This window comes from Myotis daubentonii, chromosome 4, assembly GCF_963259705.1.
Source record: "Myotis daubentonii chromosome 4, mMyoDau2.1, whole genome shotgun sequence".
NCBI classification, from domain to species: domain Eukaryota; kingdom Metazoa; phylum Chordata; class Mammalia; order Chiroptera; family Vespertilionidae; genus Myotis; species Myotis daubentonii.
The window spans coordinates 15,982,187-15,997,873 of NC_081843.1; the positions used below are offsets into that span (position 1 = coordinate 15,982,187).

Consider the following 15,687-nt stretch of genomic DNA (forward strand, 5'->3'; position numbering starts at 1 on the left):
AGGCACCCAAACCCCTCCTTTATGACACTTCAAATGAAAGCCTGGCCGTTTCTGAGAAGGTCTGAGTCATCTCCCTCCTAGTTGAAGCTTACTAGGGCTCTCATTCAGCAGAGTCCACAGACATTCTAAATTCTAAAGCTACAAATCCAGGGTTTCTGAAATAATAATAATATTGGGGTTTCCAAAAACTGTATACATGTCATGAGGCATAATACCATACTAAGTTTTCTCTTCAGTGAGAAATTTCAACATTAAAACTGTTGGAACAGAAAATGAAGCTCACTCCCAATTCTGCTTCATTGATCAAACGGTGGAAGGGACCTTTTTGCCTGAAAGTAAACTCAGACCACCTGAGACAAATGGTTTTGTATAACAACCTCACAAATATACACAGTAACAGAGCTATAAAAATAAGAATTTTCCCCCCAAATTCTATACTTCCCTCCCACATTTACCAATGCCCATTTCTCCAACTTCTCAGCTATTGCATTTCCTGCTATATTTTCTGTTGTCCCAATCCAAGGACAAACAGTGGCTGCCAGATACATTCAAGATGATACATTCACATGAAACCCAAATGAGTTCTAGTGACATGGAGAAATGTGCACAATAGCCTTTGAAGTCAAGCAGCAGGTCAGGCAGCAGTGAGTGTGTTACAACCCCACCTTGCTCACACACATCCTATGCATAGAAAACTGACCAATAAGAGGCAAATACGTCAGAGGAGTTCTGATGACTTGGGTTATAAGTGATAATATATTTTCTCTCTCTCTCTTTTTTTAATATTTTAAAAAGACTTTCTAGAACTGACATGTGGTAAACTCTAATTTAAAAATCAGATTAACAATACCATAAACATATAAAGTCCTAGTTGGGAAGTGGCATACATCGAGTATACTGAGAGATGAAAATCATGGCTCTGAGAAGTTTCCCGAAGTTTATTGCCATCAGAGAAAGGGACTGCCCATGTGTCCTGACTGACCTCCTGTGGAAAAGGAAAACCTGGCTGCTTTAGACCTGGGACAGCTGCTGGAGATCAGCGAGCATATGGATTATCCCAGCTCAGCGCTCTCCAGCGAACATTCCCATTGGAAACATGGCATCCTGCTCTCAGCGAACTCCTTTCTTCTATTCTGTTTTCTTTTAATAACTTTCTAAGAGAGTAGTTCTTAAGTTAATCAAGAGGTTTTTCCCATTCTTCTAAACTAGAGGTCAGCAAACTCTGACCCATTGGCCAAATCTGAAGGTCTGTGAGCTAAGAATAATTTTTGTTTTTAATGGTTGGGGAAGAAAAAGAAAAATATTTCCTGATACGTAAAAATTTACAACATCAAACTGTAGTCTCCAAATTAAAAATTTATTAGAACACAAGTGTGATTTGCTGAGATGTTGTCTCATCAAACATTTGTATCCTACAAACTAGCTGCGTAGCTGCAACAGAGACCTTATGACACACAAAACCTAAAATATTTATTGCCTGGCTCTTTACAGGAAAAGTTTGCTGACCCTGCTCCAGACCTCATTTCCCTAAAGGTAACAGAATGACATGGCTTACATAAAGCTGATTGTGGTATACAGCTGCCTTCACCACACATTTGTTTACCACTTAAGCAGAGGAAAAGTATTTTCAAATTAGTGTCTTTATTTGAAATAAGTTCTCTGCTACTAGAGTATGGTGTGCTTTTTCCATACAGTCAGCAGGGTGTACCACATCAGTAATCCTCGAAGCATGGACCATGGGTACCATGAAGAGCACTGTGCTAATATGGGAGCTGCCAGCCACATGTGGCTACTTAAAGCTAAATGAATTAATATTAAATAAAATTTGAAATTCAATTCTTTAGTCACACTTGTCACTTCTTAAGTACTCAAGAGCTGCATTTGGCTGGTGAACATCGTAATGGAGAGCAGAGAAAGTTCCAGCACTGTTTTAGGCCTTTCTAGGGGTCTGTGAAATCAAATTTATTTATGTAATATAAAACAACTTTCATAATAACACTAAGTTGTTATTTGCCTTTTATGTCATGTTAACCTTCACACAGATGGGGCACTAACAGGGGGGAGTAAAATTTCTAGCATGGCAGCAACCTCACCAAACCTGACTTAGTAGTCACTATGATCTTTGCTGCCACTGTGCACACATGGGAAAATGCCAGCTGCACTTAAGAATATTCTTGCTGAAGCAGTTAAAATTATTACTTTCGTTAAACCTCAAGCCTTGGCTACACATCTTTTATCCTATATGAAAAACAAACAAACGGGAAGTTGGTATAAGGCACTTCTACTGCATGCAGTGCTTGTCTTGAGAGAAAGCACTTGTACGAGTATTGAGAGCTGAAGTCACTGCTTCTTTTTTTAATGAAACACATAAAACTGGAATGATTGATAGACAAGCTACAGTTATTCACAAGTGTGTATGTGGCAGACATTTTCTCAAAAATGAGCAAAGTGGGAGTTATTTCAAGGACAACTGATTGTATTTTTTTGCCAAAGATAAAATCTGGACTCTCATAAAAAAGTAGAATTTGGAAAAATTTGTATCTACCACATGAGCTTGATATCTGCTTGAAATGTACAAAACTTTTTTGAGGAGATTCATAGTGATGTTAATGAATGTGATTTAAAAAATTATTGTACAGTGAAGTATGCTAACATTAGGAAGATATGCATAATTCAGTGAACCAAATTTCTAGATGACCAAAGGATCATGTTATAAAGAAAATCATGAAAGGGCAAAGGATCAATTCAAAGCACAAAACAGACAAATGAACTCTAATGTCAGAGTTTGAAAAATTCAGTGCTAAGGATTCATATTTCACACTACAACTAATCTTTAAGAAACTTTGACTTGTTGAGTGTTGTAGCAGTATCAAAAAAGAAAATCACAATTCTTTAAAAAGGCTGTTATTCTTCCCTTTATCAACTATCTATCTGGAATGGGACCTCATGTACTTCAACCAAACAATGTAATACAACAAAGTACAAGCAGGGGCAGACATGAGAATGCAGCTTTGTTCACTTTTGTCTTTCAGCCCCCCAAAATTGTAAAAAACAATGGCATTATACTAATTATTGCTTTTCATAAAATGTATTATTTATGGGTGTTATGTAATAGGTTTTTTTAAAATGAACTAAATATTTTCAAAATTCCAAACTGAGCCAACAGTGTTAATTTCTAATAGAGTAGATAGCAATAGATAATCCATACAGACAAAAACTCATTGGGGTCCTCAATTTTTAGAGTACAGAGATGTCTAAGACCAAAAATTTGAGAACTGCTGTACTCCATAATCTCCAGGGTCCCTTCTAGCAGCAAAACTGTACATCAATAGATGCTAACATTTCTCTACCATCTTTCCCAAATGTAGCACCTGCAGGCCTGAACTTCTGAGCCCTGTCCTCACATTTCCAAGGGTCACCTGACAATTTTCTGACACCCTGCTACCTTCTTTACTTTTTAGACACCTCTCAAAGTGATTTTTAAAAATCACACAAAAAAATAAAATAAAAATCACATCCATTGTGAGGCTGGCTCACCCGACACAGCTCAGAACCCAAGTATCTTCACTAATTTGCCCCTACCCACTCCTACTGCACTAGGTCACTGGGTCCCACTCCACCCACTTGTTACTTTGGGCACTTATCTGTAGCAGCAAAAACCTACAGGTTCCTACATGTGTGCTGCCATGGTGATATTTTCCCCAATACCATGGCTTTCGGTCATTTTCCTGCTTGAATCCGTCAGTGGTTGTTCATGCCTTGCCGAGTGAAGCCCAAGATCCTTGGCCTGCTCAAGGACTCAGATGCAATTTGAACTCCGGTCCCACAGCCAGGACATCTCAGAAGACAGCTGTGCACCCCTGAACTGCCCCCTGGAGCCAAGGCTTGTTTCTTATTATGCCATGAACCTGTGGATTCTTAGGGAGGAGTCCAGCTTAGTGTCATTACTTCAACTTGGAGAAATGCAGGCAAAACAGATAAAAGGGGAGGTGAAATTCTATTTCTGCTTTAGCTTTTAATCCATAATGTAGAATCACAACACAATGGCAAAGCAGCACAGTTCAGTAAGTTCAAGAAAACACAACTTACTTTTTTTCCGTGGCTGCGAAGGAGATGCTGACTGGGAAGTGGCACCATTAGCTGTGCTCTCTTCTTCCTCTTTAGCTTCTACTTTTACTTCCGGCTTCTTTTCATCCACTTCCATTGGTTCTGATTTCTGCTCTGTTGTGTCTGATTCTTCTTTAACTTGAGAAGATCCTTGTAGATCTTCCTCCATCATCTTGAAAAAATAAAATTATAAATAATGATACATAGGTATCAAAAACCTTTATTCTAACTCAGAGTTACTGGAAAGCCCTTAAAAATCTATGGGTTTGTTAAAACCTTCTCCTGGTCACAGATGCATTTATCATTCCTTTCTCTTGCACAAGAAGGAATAGAGCATTTGGTGTCAGTTGAGTTGCTGTAAGATAGTACCAGTACAATTATGTACTAATTTTAAAATTTTATATGCTGCAGTACTTAAAATATTGCATATATACATATCTACCATCACCCGCTCAGTAGTTTTACATATAGATTTTTCTCGGAAAATTGGGGCAGAGTTCAAAAGCCCAGCCAGCGTGACTCAGTGGTTGAGCATCAACAGTTTGGTTCCTGGTTAGGCCACATGCCTGGGGTGCAGGCTTGATTCCCAGTGGGGACGTGCAGGAGGCAGGTGATCAGTGATTCTGTCTCATCACTGATGTTTCTCTCTCTCTCCCTCTCCCTTCCTTTCTAAAATCAATAAAAATATATTAAAAAAATAAAACAAAACACCAAATTGCTCAGAAGGCCAGGCAAGTAAAGTAACTGAATGCAACAAGGAGATGAAGTTGAGATAGCAGGAAGTTGTGGAGATCTGGCAAACTGGAGCGTCCATGTCCCCTCTAAAGGCCATGCTGGTGCTCCCATCCAGACTGCTGCCAGAGAGGACTTCAAGAACAATACTGACAGAGTTATCATTTTCAAGAAAATCCAAAAATCTACTTTAATTTATAATTTCCCACTTTTAAAAATATTGTGTGAGCCAAACAAAACTTTATATAGATTGGATTCAGCTCACAGTCTGCTAGTTTTCAACTTCTGCCACAGTTTAATTAGTAAACAAATAAACCCCTTGTGTATGTAACTCTGTGGACTATAAATGAATAAAGAATGGCAATGAAAAAGTTGCTGAATGATTCAAACATTTAAAATACAAACCTTTTTACCACTAAGTTTATTAGTTGTGGGCTTGTCATATATTGTCTTTATAATGTTGAGATATTCCTTCTAAATTTACTTTATTGAAGAGTTTATATCATAAAAGGATGTTAAATTTTGTCAAATGCCTTTTCTGAACTACTGAGATGATCATATGGTTTTTATCCTTTATTTTGTCACTGTGATGTATCACATTAACGAATGTTGAAGCATCCTTCCATCCCTGGGATAAATCCCACTTGATCATGGTGTATAGTCCTTTTAAAGTATTGTTGAATCAGGCTGGCTAAAATTTTGTTGAGAATTTTTGCATCTATATTCAAGTATATTGGCCTGTAATTTCCTGTTTTTGTAATGTCTTTTTATCTGCTTTTGGTATCAGGGTAATGCTGGCTTCATAAAATGAGTTTGGGAGTGTTCCTTCCTCTTCAATTAAAAAAAAAAAAGTTTAAGAAGGATAGGTTTAATTCTTCTTTGAATGTTTGGTAGATGCCATCTGGTCCTGGATTTTCATCTAAGATCAGGAACAAGACAAGGATGCCCATTACCACGTCTTCTATTCAAAATTATGTGGGAAGTCCTAGCTACAGCAATCAGACAAGACAGAAATAAAAGGCATCCAAATTGTAAAATAAGTAAAACTCAACTATCCTATATAATAAAAGGCTAATATGCAAATAGACCAAATGGTGGAAATGAACAAGCCATGACGTGCACTGACCATGGGGGGGCGCGGGGGCATGTGGAACATGGTAGGCATTGGCCGTGGGGGGATGGTGGAGCAGGTGAGTGGGGGTGCCAGACCAAGGTGGGGCGCCAGTTACTGTCATTGGGGCAAGCCTCTGGTGGTTACTGAAAATTATTTGCTCCCGCGCATGTGGTCCTGCCTGGTGCGCTGGACTCACTGCTTGCACCTGCTGCCGGCACCCAGCACCAGCCCTGATTACTCGGCGGCGTCAGCGGGTGTGAGCGGCTGCTGCCAGCCCCAATCTCCCCTCAGGGCTTCTCCACCTCCCCCTGCTCTTGAGGGGCGATTGGGGCAACAGCCGCCACTCGCACCTGCTGATGGTGCTAGCCCTCACACCTGCTGCTGGTGCCGGCCCCAATTGCTCTGTGCCGTCAGAGGGTGCAAGTCAGTACGTGGGAGAGGTGGCAGTGGGAGTGGGGCTGCTGGCAGGCAGGGGACTAGGGGCTGCTGAGGGAGGGGCTGGGCGGGGGCTCGGAGGATGGACTGAGACCCACCCCTGTGCCCACCGCAGCCTCGCGGCCCACAGTTCCTTTCAAGGTGCACAAATTCGTGCACTGGGCCCAGTTAGAACTAATAAATGACTTCAGTAAAGTTGTAGGACACAGAATAAATATGCAGAAATCTCTTCAGAATTCTATATACTAAAATGATGATCAGAAGAAGATATTAAGAAAACTATCTCATTTACAACAGCATTAAAATTATAAAACACCACCCTGGCCAGATAGCTTTGTTGGTTAGAGCAGTGGTTGGCCAACTTATTAGTCAACAGAGCCAAATATCAACAGTACAACAATTGAAATTTCTTTTGAGAGTCAAATTTTTTAAACTTAAACTATATAAGTAGGTACATTGTTATTAACTTAATTAGGGTACTCCTAAGGCTTAGGAAGAGCCACACTCAAGGGGCCAAAGAGCCGCATGTGGCTCATGAGCCGCAGTTTACCGACCACGGGGTTAGAGCATTGTCCTATTACACCAAGGTTGAGGATTCAATCCCTGGTCAGGGCACATACAAGAAGCAAGCAATGAATGCAGAGATAAGCAGAACAACAACAAAATCCATGTTTCTGTTTCTGTCTCCTTCTCACTCTCTAAAAATCTATAAGTTAAAATAAAAGTATTAAATATCTAGGAATAATTTTTAAAAAATATTTATTGTTGAAAGTATTACATATGTCTCCTTTTAACCACCAATATCTAGGATTAAATTTACCCAAAGAGGTGAAAGACCTGTACTCTGAAAACTGTAAGACACCAAAGAAAGTAACTGAACAATACAAATAAATGGAAGGATATACCTTGCTCATAGACTGAAAGAATTAATATTGTTAAAATGTCCTTGCTACCTAAAGTAATATACAGATCCTATGCAATCCCTATCAAAATACCAATGGCATTCTTCTCAGCATTAGAACTAATCCTAAAATTTATATGGAACTACAAAGGACTCTTAATAGCCAAAGAAATCTTGAGAAAGAACAAAGTAGGAGGTATTACGCTCCCCAATCTCAAACTATACTACAAAGCTACAATAATCAAAACAGTATGATACAGCAATTCCACTTCTGGGTATTTATTTGAAGAAATTATAAACACTAATTTGAAAAAGTATATGCCCCTGTATGTTCCCTGCAGAGTTATTTACAAGAACTAAGATATGGAAGTAAACCAGATGTCTATCAACAGATAAACAGATAAAGATGTGATATATATAATATGTGTTTTATACACACACACACACACACACACACACACACACACACACACACACTAAAAAAGAATGATATCTTGCCATTTCTGACAACATGGACAGACCTATAGGTTATTTGCTAAGAGAAATAAGCCAGACAAGGATAAATACAGTATCTCACTTATACATGAATCTAAAAAAATGAAATAAATAAAAAAATAAAACACAAACAGACTCACAGATATAGAGAATAAGCTGACAGTTGCCAAAAGGGAGGGAGTAGGAGGATGAAGAGGGGAAGAATACACAGTATCTTTATTTATTTACTTAAAATATTTTTATTGATTTCAGAAAGGAAGGGAGAGGGAGAGACAGAAACATCAATGATGAGAAAGAATCATTTATCGGCTGCCTCCTGCATGCCCCCAACTGGGGATCGAGCCCGCAACCCGGGCAATGTGCCCTTGATCAGAATCAAACCTGGGACCTTTCAGTCCACAGATCAATGCTCTATCCGCTGAGCTAAACCGGCTAGGGCTCTTTAAAAGGAAATCTGTAAAAGATTATTTTTATAATTTCTGTTTGAAAAACTCTAGTTTCCAAAAAAGTGTTTTCCCAAGCTTTGCATTTTTTTTGTTAGTTCATGTGTGTTTTTTTTCTTTATTAAGGTATTACTAGTATATATGTGTCCTTATCCCTCCATTGTTCCCCTCATCCCCATGCTTTGTATTAAAAAAAAAAAAAAAAAAAAAGTAAAATATAAGCTAGTGCTCTTCATTTCTGGCAAAAAACCCAACAAAAAACAAGACAAAAAAACCCATACCTATATCTAAAAATAAATAACCAATCTGTTTTTGATTATGGGTTTGAGTAGCAAGTAGATTAAAGAAGTTATTAAAATAAAAAGCAAGGCCCTGGCCAGTTGCTCAGTGGTTAGAGCACTGGCCCATGGACTGAAGGGTCACAGATGCGGTTCTGGTCAAGGGCACATAAGGCTTGATCACGGCCCGGGTTGCAGCACTCTGGAGGCAACCAATCAACATGTCTCTCTCACGTAGATGTTTCTCTTTGTTTCTCCCCCTCCCTTCCACCTCTCTAAAAAAAAAAATAAAATAAAAAATAAAAACCTCAATGGAAAAAATATCCTCAAATGAGGATTCACAAAACAAACAAACAAACAAAAAGTCACACCAAAAAAACAAAAAGCAGGTACATCCATGATGGATCCCTGGCACCTACCGCAGACGCAGGTTCCCCCTTGGATTCACTGGCATCTGGCTCGGTGTCCTCGGTCTTGACCTCAGTCTTCATTTCCAGCATTGGTATTTCTGGTCCTGGCTGCTGGGAGTTGGTTTCAGCACTGGCCACTGAAGATGGAGTGGGTACCCTGTTCTCAATGCTGGCTGCTGCCTGGGAAAGCTGTAGAAAAACCAAAATCATTTGTCTCTGTTAACAAAACAATATATATGATCTTAAAACTCTGCTGCTGGTCACCCAATATACAGTTTTGTGTTAACATTTCTCAATACTAACCTAATAAGCATCCCTATTTGAGAGAACTGAAGAACAAAAGTTCAAATAGTTCTAGAGGAAGACAACATCAGGCAGAAACACAACTGATTTCTTGCTAAATAAACAGAGATGGAAGAACAGAGCTTTCTACATGCTGACATGAAATTAATTTTCTGCAAGCTTTCTACCTAAGCCATAGAAAGAACCCCCTATTTTGAAATTAATTCCTTCTACCTAAGATCATTTATGTTTATGATTGAAAACTGAATTATAAATATACTAGTGTCCTGGTGCACAGATTCATGTACATTGAAAGGAAATTAATTAGAAGGTGACTGGAGGGATGCGACTGGGCAAGACAGGCCGCACCCTGGAGCTAACCTCCTGCAGTCCCTCTGGCAGGTGGGGTCCCTAGGCCTGGCCTGCCAGGATTCGGCTAAAACAGCTCTCTGACATCCCCCGAGGGGTCCTGGAATGTGAGAGGGCACTCTACAAAGTTGCTGTTGTACAGGGTGTGGAATGCAAACACAAGTGTGCAGTAAACCAGATTCGGGGCCAACAGTACCCCAGCAACAACATAACCCATGGCTGAAGGTGGAATCGTGCGGCCCCGCAAGGAATTGGGCTCCCTCCTCTCTGGTTTCGGTGGGTGTCACCCAAGAACAGCTGCTGCCAAGTCACTGCAGCTTGGCAGCTCCTGTGTTGAGCGTCTGCCCCCTGGTGTGGTCAGTGCGCATCCTAGCGACTGGTCTCGCGGTAGGAGGGCCACTTAGCATATTAGCCTTTTATATATATAGAAGATAAGTATATATGTAGGAGGGGGAATAAAGTACCTATATGAAACAAGAATATATAATTAGCTTGTTAATTGCAGGAACAGTGTTGGGATTAGTGGCAGAGAAATAAGCAAACATTAAGAGAAGGAACCACTAAAGGAATTATAAATTTTCAAAGCCTTATCCAAGGCAGTTTAAAGTAAACAAAAAAAAAAGATAATGTAAAATTAGAAAGGCTTTGGAGAAATACAAATAGTAATGTTATCTTGGGATTGTTGTTGAGATTAATTTTAACATTTAATAAATACCTTCAGTCCCCAAGAATAAAGTTAATGTATTTCAGGGGGAGAGGGGTTTCTAAGTTAGACTGGTAAGAAAATGGATACTAAGATTGATTTTAGTGATAACTGGGGGAGGGAGGTGGAGGCAACAAGAGGGCAGCCTTAGGTCCCTGGGTCAGTGGGGCAACCCAGCCTAGGAGAGGCACCTAGACTGGCCCCCTCCAGCAGGTCCATGGAGGGCTGGGCAGATTTGAGCCACAGGAAGTACTAACCTGGATCTGCCAAGTTGTCATAAAAAAGAAAAGGCTTCCAGTCTGAAAACAAGGCTGATAGGCAAGATCAAAGCACATACAATCAAGTACATGACCATACTTAAATGTTAGGAGAAAAACTACCAAAACTCAGAAGACATAAATCTAGGACAGATAATGGGAAACATACTGCTCTTATAAACAGAGGTAGTTTAAAAATTCGACAGAGGACTCATGTATTATTTCTTTAGAATTGCTGATTTTTGCAAACTCATTTAAGTAGGAATGATAATAAATCATGTCCTGCCAAACACAGCCTTTCAGTTACTTTTTGGGGTGGCACCAAGATTCTACAGCAACTTCATGGCAGAATTTTTTTTAAAAAAATTATTTACTGATTTGGGGGGGGGGGGGAGAAAGAGGGAGGAGGGGAGAAAGGGAGAGAAGGAGAGATAGAGGGAGGAATGAAAGAGAGAACATCGATTTTTTGTTCCACTTACTTATGGATTCATTGGTTGTTGTTTTTGTATATGCCCTTACTGGAAATCGAACCCACAACCTTGGCGTATAGGGACGATGCTTTAACCAACTGAGCTACCCTACATGGCCAGGGTCATCATGACAGATTTATGGGAAAGTTCTCATTAAGAGTCTCAGAACAAAGGCAACAGAGAGGCTCACCGGTGTGCCAGGAGGCTGGGTGTGCACAGGCGTTGGCTGTTGCTGTGATGACTGAGGGGTGGCCACAGATGGGGGCTGAACTGGGGTCTGAGGCTGCGGGGTCACCTGGGCTGCTGCCTGGACTGTAGGAGTGCTCTGTGCTTGACTAGCACTGGGCACTGAGCCAGGAGTTGGGGTAGGAGTCTGCCCGGAAGACGACACAGGAGTCGATGGCTGAGTGGGAGCTGCTGGCTGGGGAGGAGTCATCACAGGTGCTGTTGGATGCTGTAGAGATGGCATGCCAGCAGCTGTGGAAGCAGGAGGTGGTGTCTGGTGCAAAGGTGATTGTGTCACTGGTGGACAAGGCAGCTGGGACCCAAGCATGTTCAGAGGGTTAGGAAGAGCAGCACCAGGCACCTGTCCCTAACAGAGGAAACAGAGTATGTTAACGTTATGTTCCCATTTGGAAATGTGGCAACAAATTTGAAGAATTTAAATGTGTGAAAATCTAATCATGGTTTCTTGAAGAGGTCTACTGGGCACTGAGTTTCAGGAGCATGTTCCATTTGCAAAAATCTATCCAGCTGTACACTTATAATGTGTACTTTCCAATAAAGTTAATGCTATGTTTCTTCTATTTTGATTTATATAACTGTCAAAATTTCCGGTTTAAACATGTCCACTCAGCTTACTAGCTTCATGCTCCATAATATCCACCCACAGCTAAGACCAACAGAAAAGGTATTTATCTTAAAAAAAAAAAGTTGTTGAAATACTGAAATGCTTCAGTGCAGTGATCTCAGCTGAGGACATGTTTCAGAGTATCTGTAGACCTTTGAAAAAGTGATTCCAAATCACTGGTCTAGAACAAGGGCTACAATCTACTGCCTGTGGCCAAACCCAGTTAGCTGCCTATTTCTGTAGTAAAGTTTTATTGAAACATAGCACGCCCATTCATTTGTGTAGGAATGAACATGGCTGAGATTTCCCCCCACAATGGTGGAGGTTAATAGTTAAGACAAAGAGTCTATGCATGGCCCACAAAGTAAAAAATATTTACAGGACATATCTGCTGACCCCTGTTCTAGAGCAATGACACGTTCTGGAAATTAAGAATTAATGAATAGGCATTTAGAGAGTAAATTTAGAATAGTCAATTACTTTTATGCAATATTATTTCATGTTAAAAAATTAAAACACGATTTTCATATTTTAGAGGAAGGTTTGGCCTATTTTATTTATTTATTATTATTTTTTAATATATCTTATTGATTTTTTTTTACAGAGAGGAAGGGAGAGGGTAGAGAGTTTGAAACATCGATGAGAGAGAAACATCGATCAGCTGCCTCCTGCACACATCCCACTGGGGACGTGCCCGCAACCAAGGTACACACCCTTCACTGGAATCGAACCTGGGACCCTTCAGTCTTCAGGCCGACGCTCTATCCACTGAGCCAAACAGGCCAGGGCAGGTTTGGCCTATTTTAAATACATGTACATATACATACAGCAACACTACTATACTATAACAACAAAAGGGTTTTAAAAAGGCAGTAAAATGGAGAGAAACACATCGATTGGTTGCCTCCTGTACATGCCCTCGTGAGGGCCCAGGACAGGGAGGAGCCTGCAATCAAGGCCTGCTTCTGAATAAAACAAAAAATACAGAATAAATGCCCGGGCGCAGTGGCTCAGTGGTCGAGCATAGACCTATGAACCAGAAGGTCACTGTTTGATTCCTGGTCAGGGCACATGCCCAGGTTGCAGGCTCGATCCCCAGGTGGGGCACGCAGGAGGCAGCCAATCAGTGATTCTCTCTCATCAATGATGTTTCTAGCTCTCTCTCCCTTTCCCCTTCCTCTCTGAAATTAATAAAAAAAATATATATATATATATATATATTTTAAAAGGGAGTAAAATGAATGGAAAATAGTTCTCTTCAGCTTTAGACTGAATAAGTAAAAACACACTGAATAAAAGGATAACTACTCAACTGATCCAGTTAGCCTGACTTCACTTGGACAGTTCAGGGACAGGTAACAAAATACACAAACCAAAAGTCATTAGCAGTGAACTCATGGGACCCTTCCTTACTCGCTCTTTAAAATTCAGTGTCTCTCAGATTTGCATATGAAACTTAGAATTTAAAAGACACAAGTAAAAACCAAGAAAAAGACAACAACAAAAATCAAAATGCAAAAGCACACAAACCAAAAAACCACAACCCACTCTAGTTTTACATGAAGTTCTTCACCCCAAGATGTTAAGAGTCATTCCAAACAAGGTAAAAATGACAGGATAAAATAAGGACAATATCAAGAGATGCTGAAAGGTAAAAATCAAATGTGTAGTCTAGAATTCTAATTTCCACGAAAAAAGACATAGTCAGGTCAGTAGGAAGCTGGGGCTGTATCAATGTGGGTGGCCCAAAGGCCAACGGTACCTGTGACACGCCTGTCTGGGCCGCTGGCTGCCCCATGCCTACATTGTTCACACTCATTGCCCCACTGGATGAAGGGAACTGGTTCTGAGGCAGGAACTGGTTCTGTGTGGGCGCCTGGGCCATCATGTTGTTGGCATGTGCGCTCATCATGTTTGGAGGCTGAGGCATTCGGGAAGGAGAAATGGCCATCTAAAAGACAACAAGCATCATTGAGAATTCAGAGGACAAAAGCCAAAGTATTCAAGATAAAGTAGAAGAGACAGAAATCTTCAAATCCTCCCTCCCTCTTGGGAAAAGAAACACCATTAAGACCTTACAGCTCCAAGGCACTTTGCCAGCTTTCGAATGCAAAGTCTCTAATGAGTGGGCTTCAGATTGTCCTCTAGATAGAAATCAATAGCATGCTATAATTTAAAGTTCGAGATATGTTTTTCTGAGTTCTATGAAGCATTTAGAAAGCAGCTGCAGGAGAGTCAGCTCTAGGAGTCAACATACACTGACAAGTCCCTCTTGGCCACAAAACTGAGGCTGTCTATTCCATCTACAGAACTCCATCTTCTGAAAGAGTCATAATTCCCTATGAAATTGGCATTCAAATAAAATAATGGTCAAATAATTTTCACTACAGTAATGAAGACAAGAAAGAGAGAGAGAGAAAGAGAGAGAGCGCGAGAGATGAAAGAAATAAAGCATAACCCAAATCCAAAGGAACAGGTACCATAGGATTCTAGACAATCTACAATTTTACTGCTTAGAGAATTTTCCTTATTTGGGCAAGGCCTTCTCAGCACAGTTAAGGCAAGCAGGACTTACCCCTGGAACGGAGCCCATGCTGTTCATTGGGACAGAGTGGTTCATGGGGGATGCTGCACGCGGTCCCATGGGAGCTTGTGGCAACTGTACATTCCCCAAGGACATCGGGTTAAATGAATTCATCCCTGTAAATGTACCCACAATAGTTCATTAGGAAAAGCATCCACAGGGAAACAGAATTACAACTTGCCCAATAAACTCTAAGCAAAATAACATGGAACACATACACAACACATACAACTGAAAGCAAATCACCCAGCTAATCAGATGATTAAGTAACAGAATTTTCATATCCAGGAAAAATGGCATCAATGCTGGTGAGGGTGGCATGGTGGGGATCGGAGGGGTAGGACAAAATGAGGAGATGAGGGTAGAAAGTCAGGTAAACCACAAAAAAATAAGGCTGAGGAAGCACTGATCAGTATGGCAGGACCCCGATCAAAAAGCATCAAAGTGACTAAGGAGACAAGGCTACATCGGGAAGATGTTCCCACCAACTATGGAAGAGGTGCTAACTAAGGCCAGGGCACCAGTCTGAGCCAACCTCTCACTAACACCTGCTGAAGCATGTGGCTTCCGTTTTCTCTCCTGCAGGAAACCCATTCTCATCCCCCCATCACCTCCACTCCCACCCTGGCCTCCTAGCTCTTCAGCTGGGTTTATATTTATTGTTAGAATCTGGGATAAGACTCAAAATATGGTTTCAATTTTGCAAACAAGTTAAGTGTTTAGAAAGCATCCAAAGGTGGCCAGCTCTCAGCCTTCTCTCTACAGATGAGAAAATCCCATTTTCGCAGTTCCTTTGCTGTCCTGGGGCTGCTCATTGTTCGCAGAAATGTTACACCATGGAAGACACTTCACTAGCTGCTAAGTGTCTTCAGACCACAGCCTCTCCTTCTTTGTAATTTCCTACAATCCTCTGTCAACTCTTTCCTTTATATTATCAGTTTATCTACCATGTCTTTTTCAATATGCAATAAGATTACTGCAAACTTAAAAAATGACCTTTTCTCCCCTCCCAAACTACTTTACTAACAGCAGAGCCAAGCCTTGCTTTAGAATCTTTGGGTAATGTCACCACCTTATTTCACAACCTGTGAAAACACCTTACTGTTCAAGTCTCAATTAGTAAAAGGTTTGAAATGTCCCTCATCCCCAAACTCCCAAACTAAAACGATGGCTTCAACCAAGCAAAAACTAGTAAATTTCAACCTGACAAAGAACCTTTAAAAGTTGTTGAGACCAGCTGCCAGCACCTCAGCCTGA

General features: G+C 40.7%; 1 protein-coding gene across 3 annotated transcripts in view; it reads right to left on the minus strand.

Annotated features, from left to right (window-relative positions):
• CREBBP (CREB binding protein) overlaps positions 1-15,687 on the minus strand; it is a 169,084-nt gene that overhangs the window by 33,980 nt on the left and 119,417 nt on the right. For all 3 annotated transcript variants that reach the window (XM_059692949.1, XM_059692948.1, XM_059692947.1), the window contains 5 exons: positions 14,422-14,546; positions 13,609-13,797; positions 11,187-11,588; positions 8,925-9,104; positions 4,090-4,279 (listed from right to left, as the gene is read on the minus strand). In XM_059692949.1, the coding sequence (XP_059548932.1) occupies positions 4,090-4,279; positions 8,925-9,104; positions 11,187-11,588; positions 13,609-13,797; positions 14,422-14,546 (1,086 nt within the window). The remainder of the gene's footprint in view (positions 1-4,089; positions 4,280-8,924; positions 9,105-11,186; positions 11,589-13,608; positions 13,798-14,421; positions 14,547-15,687) is intronic.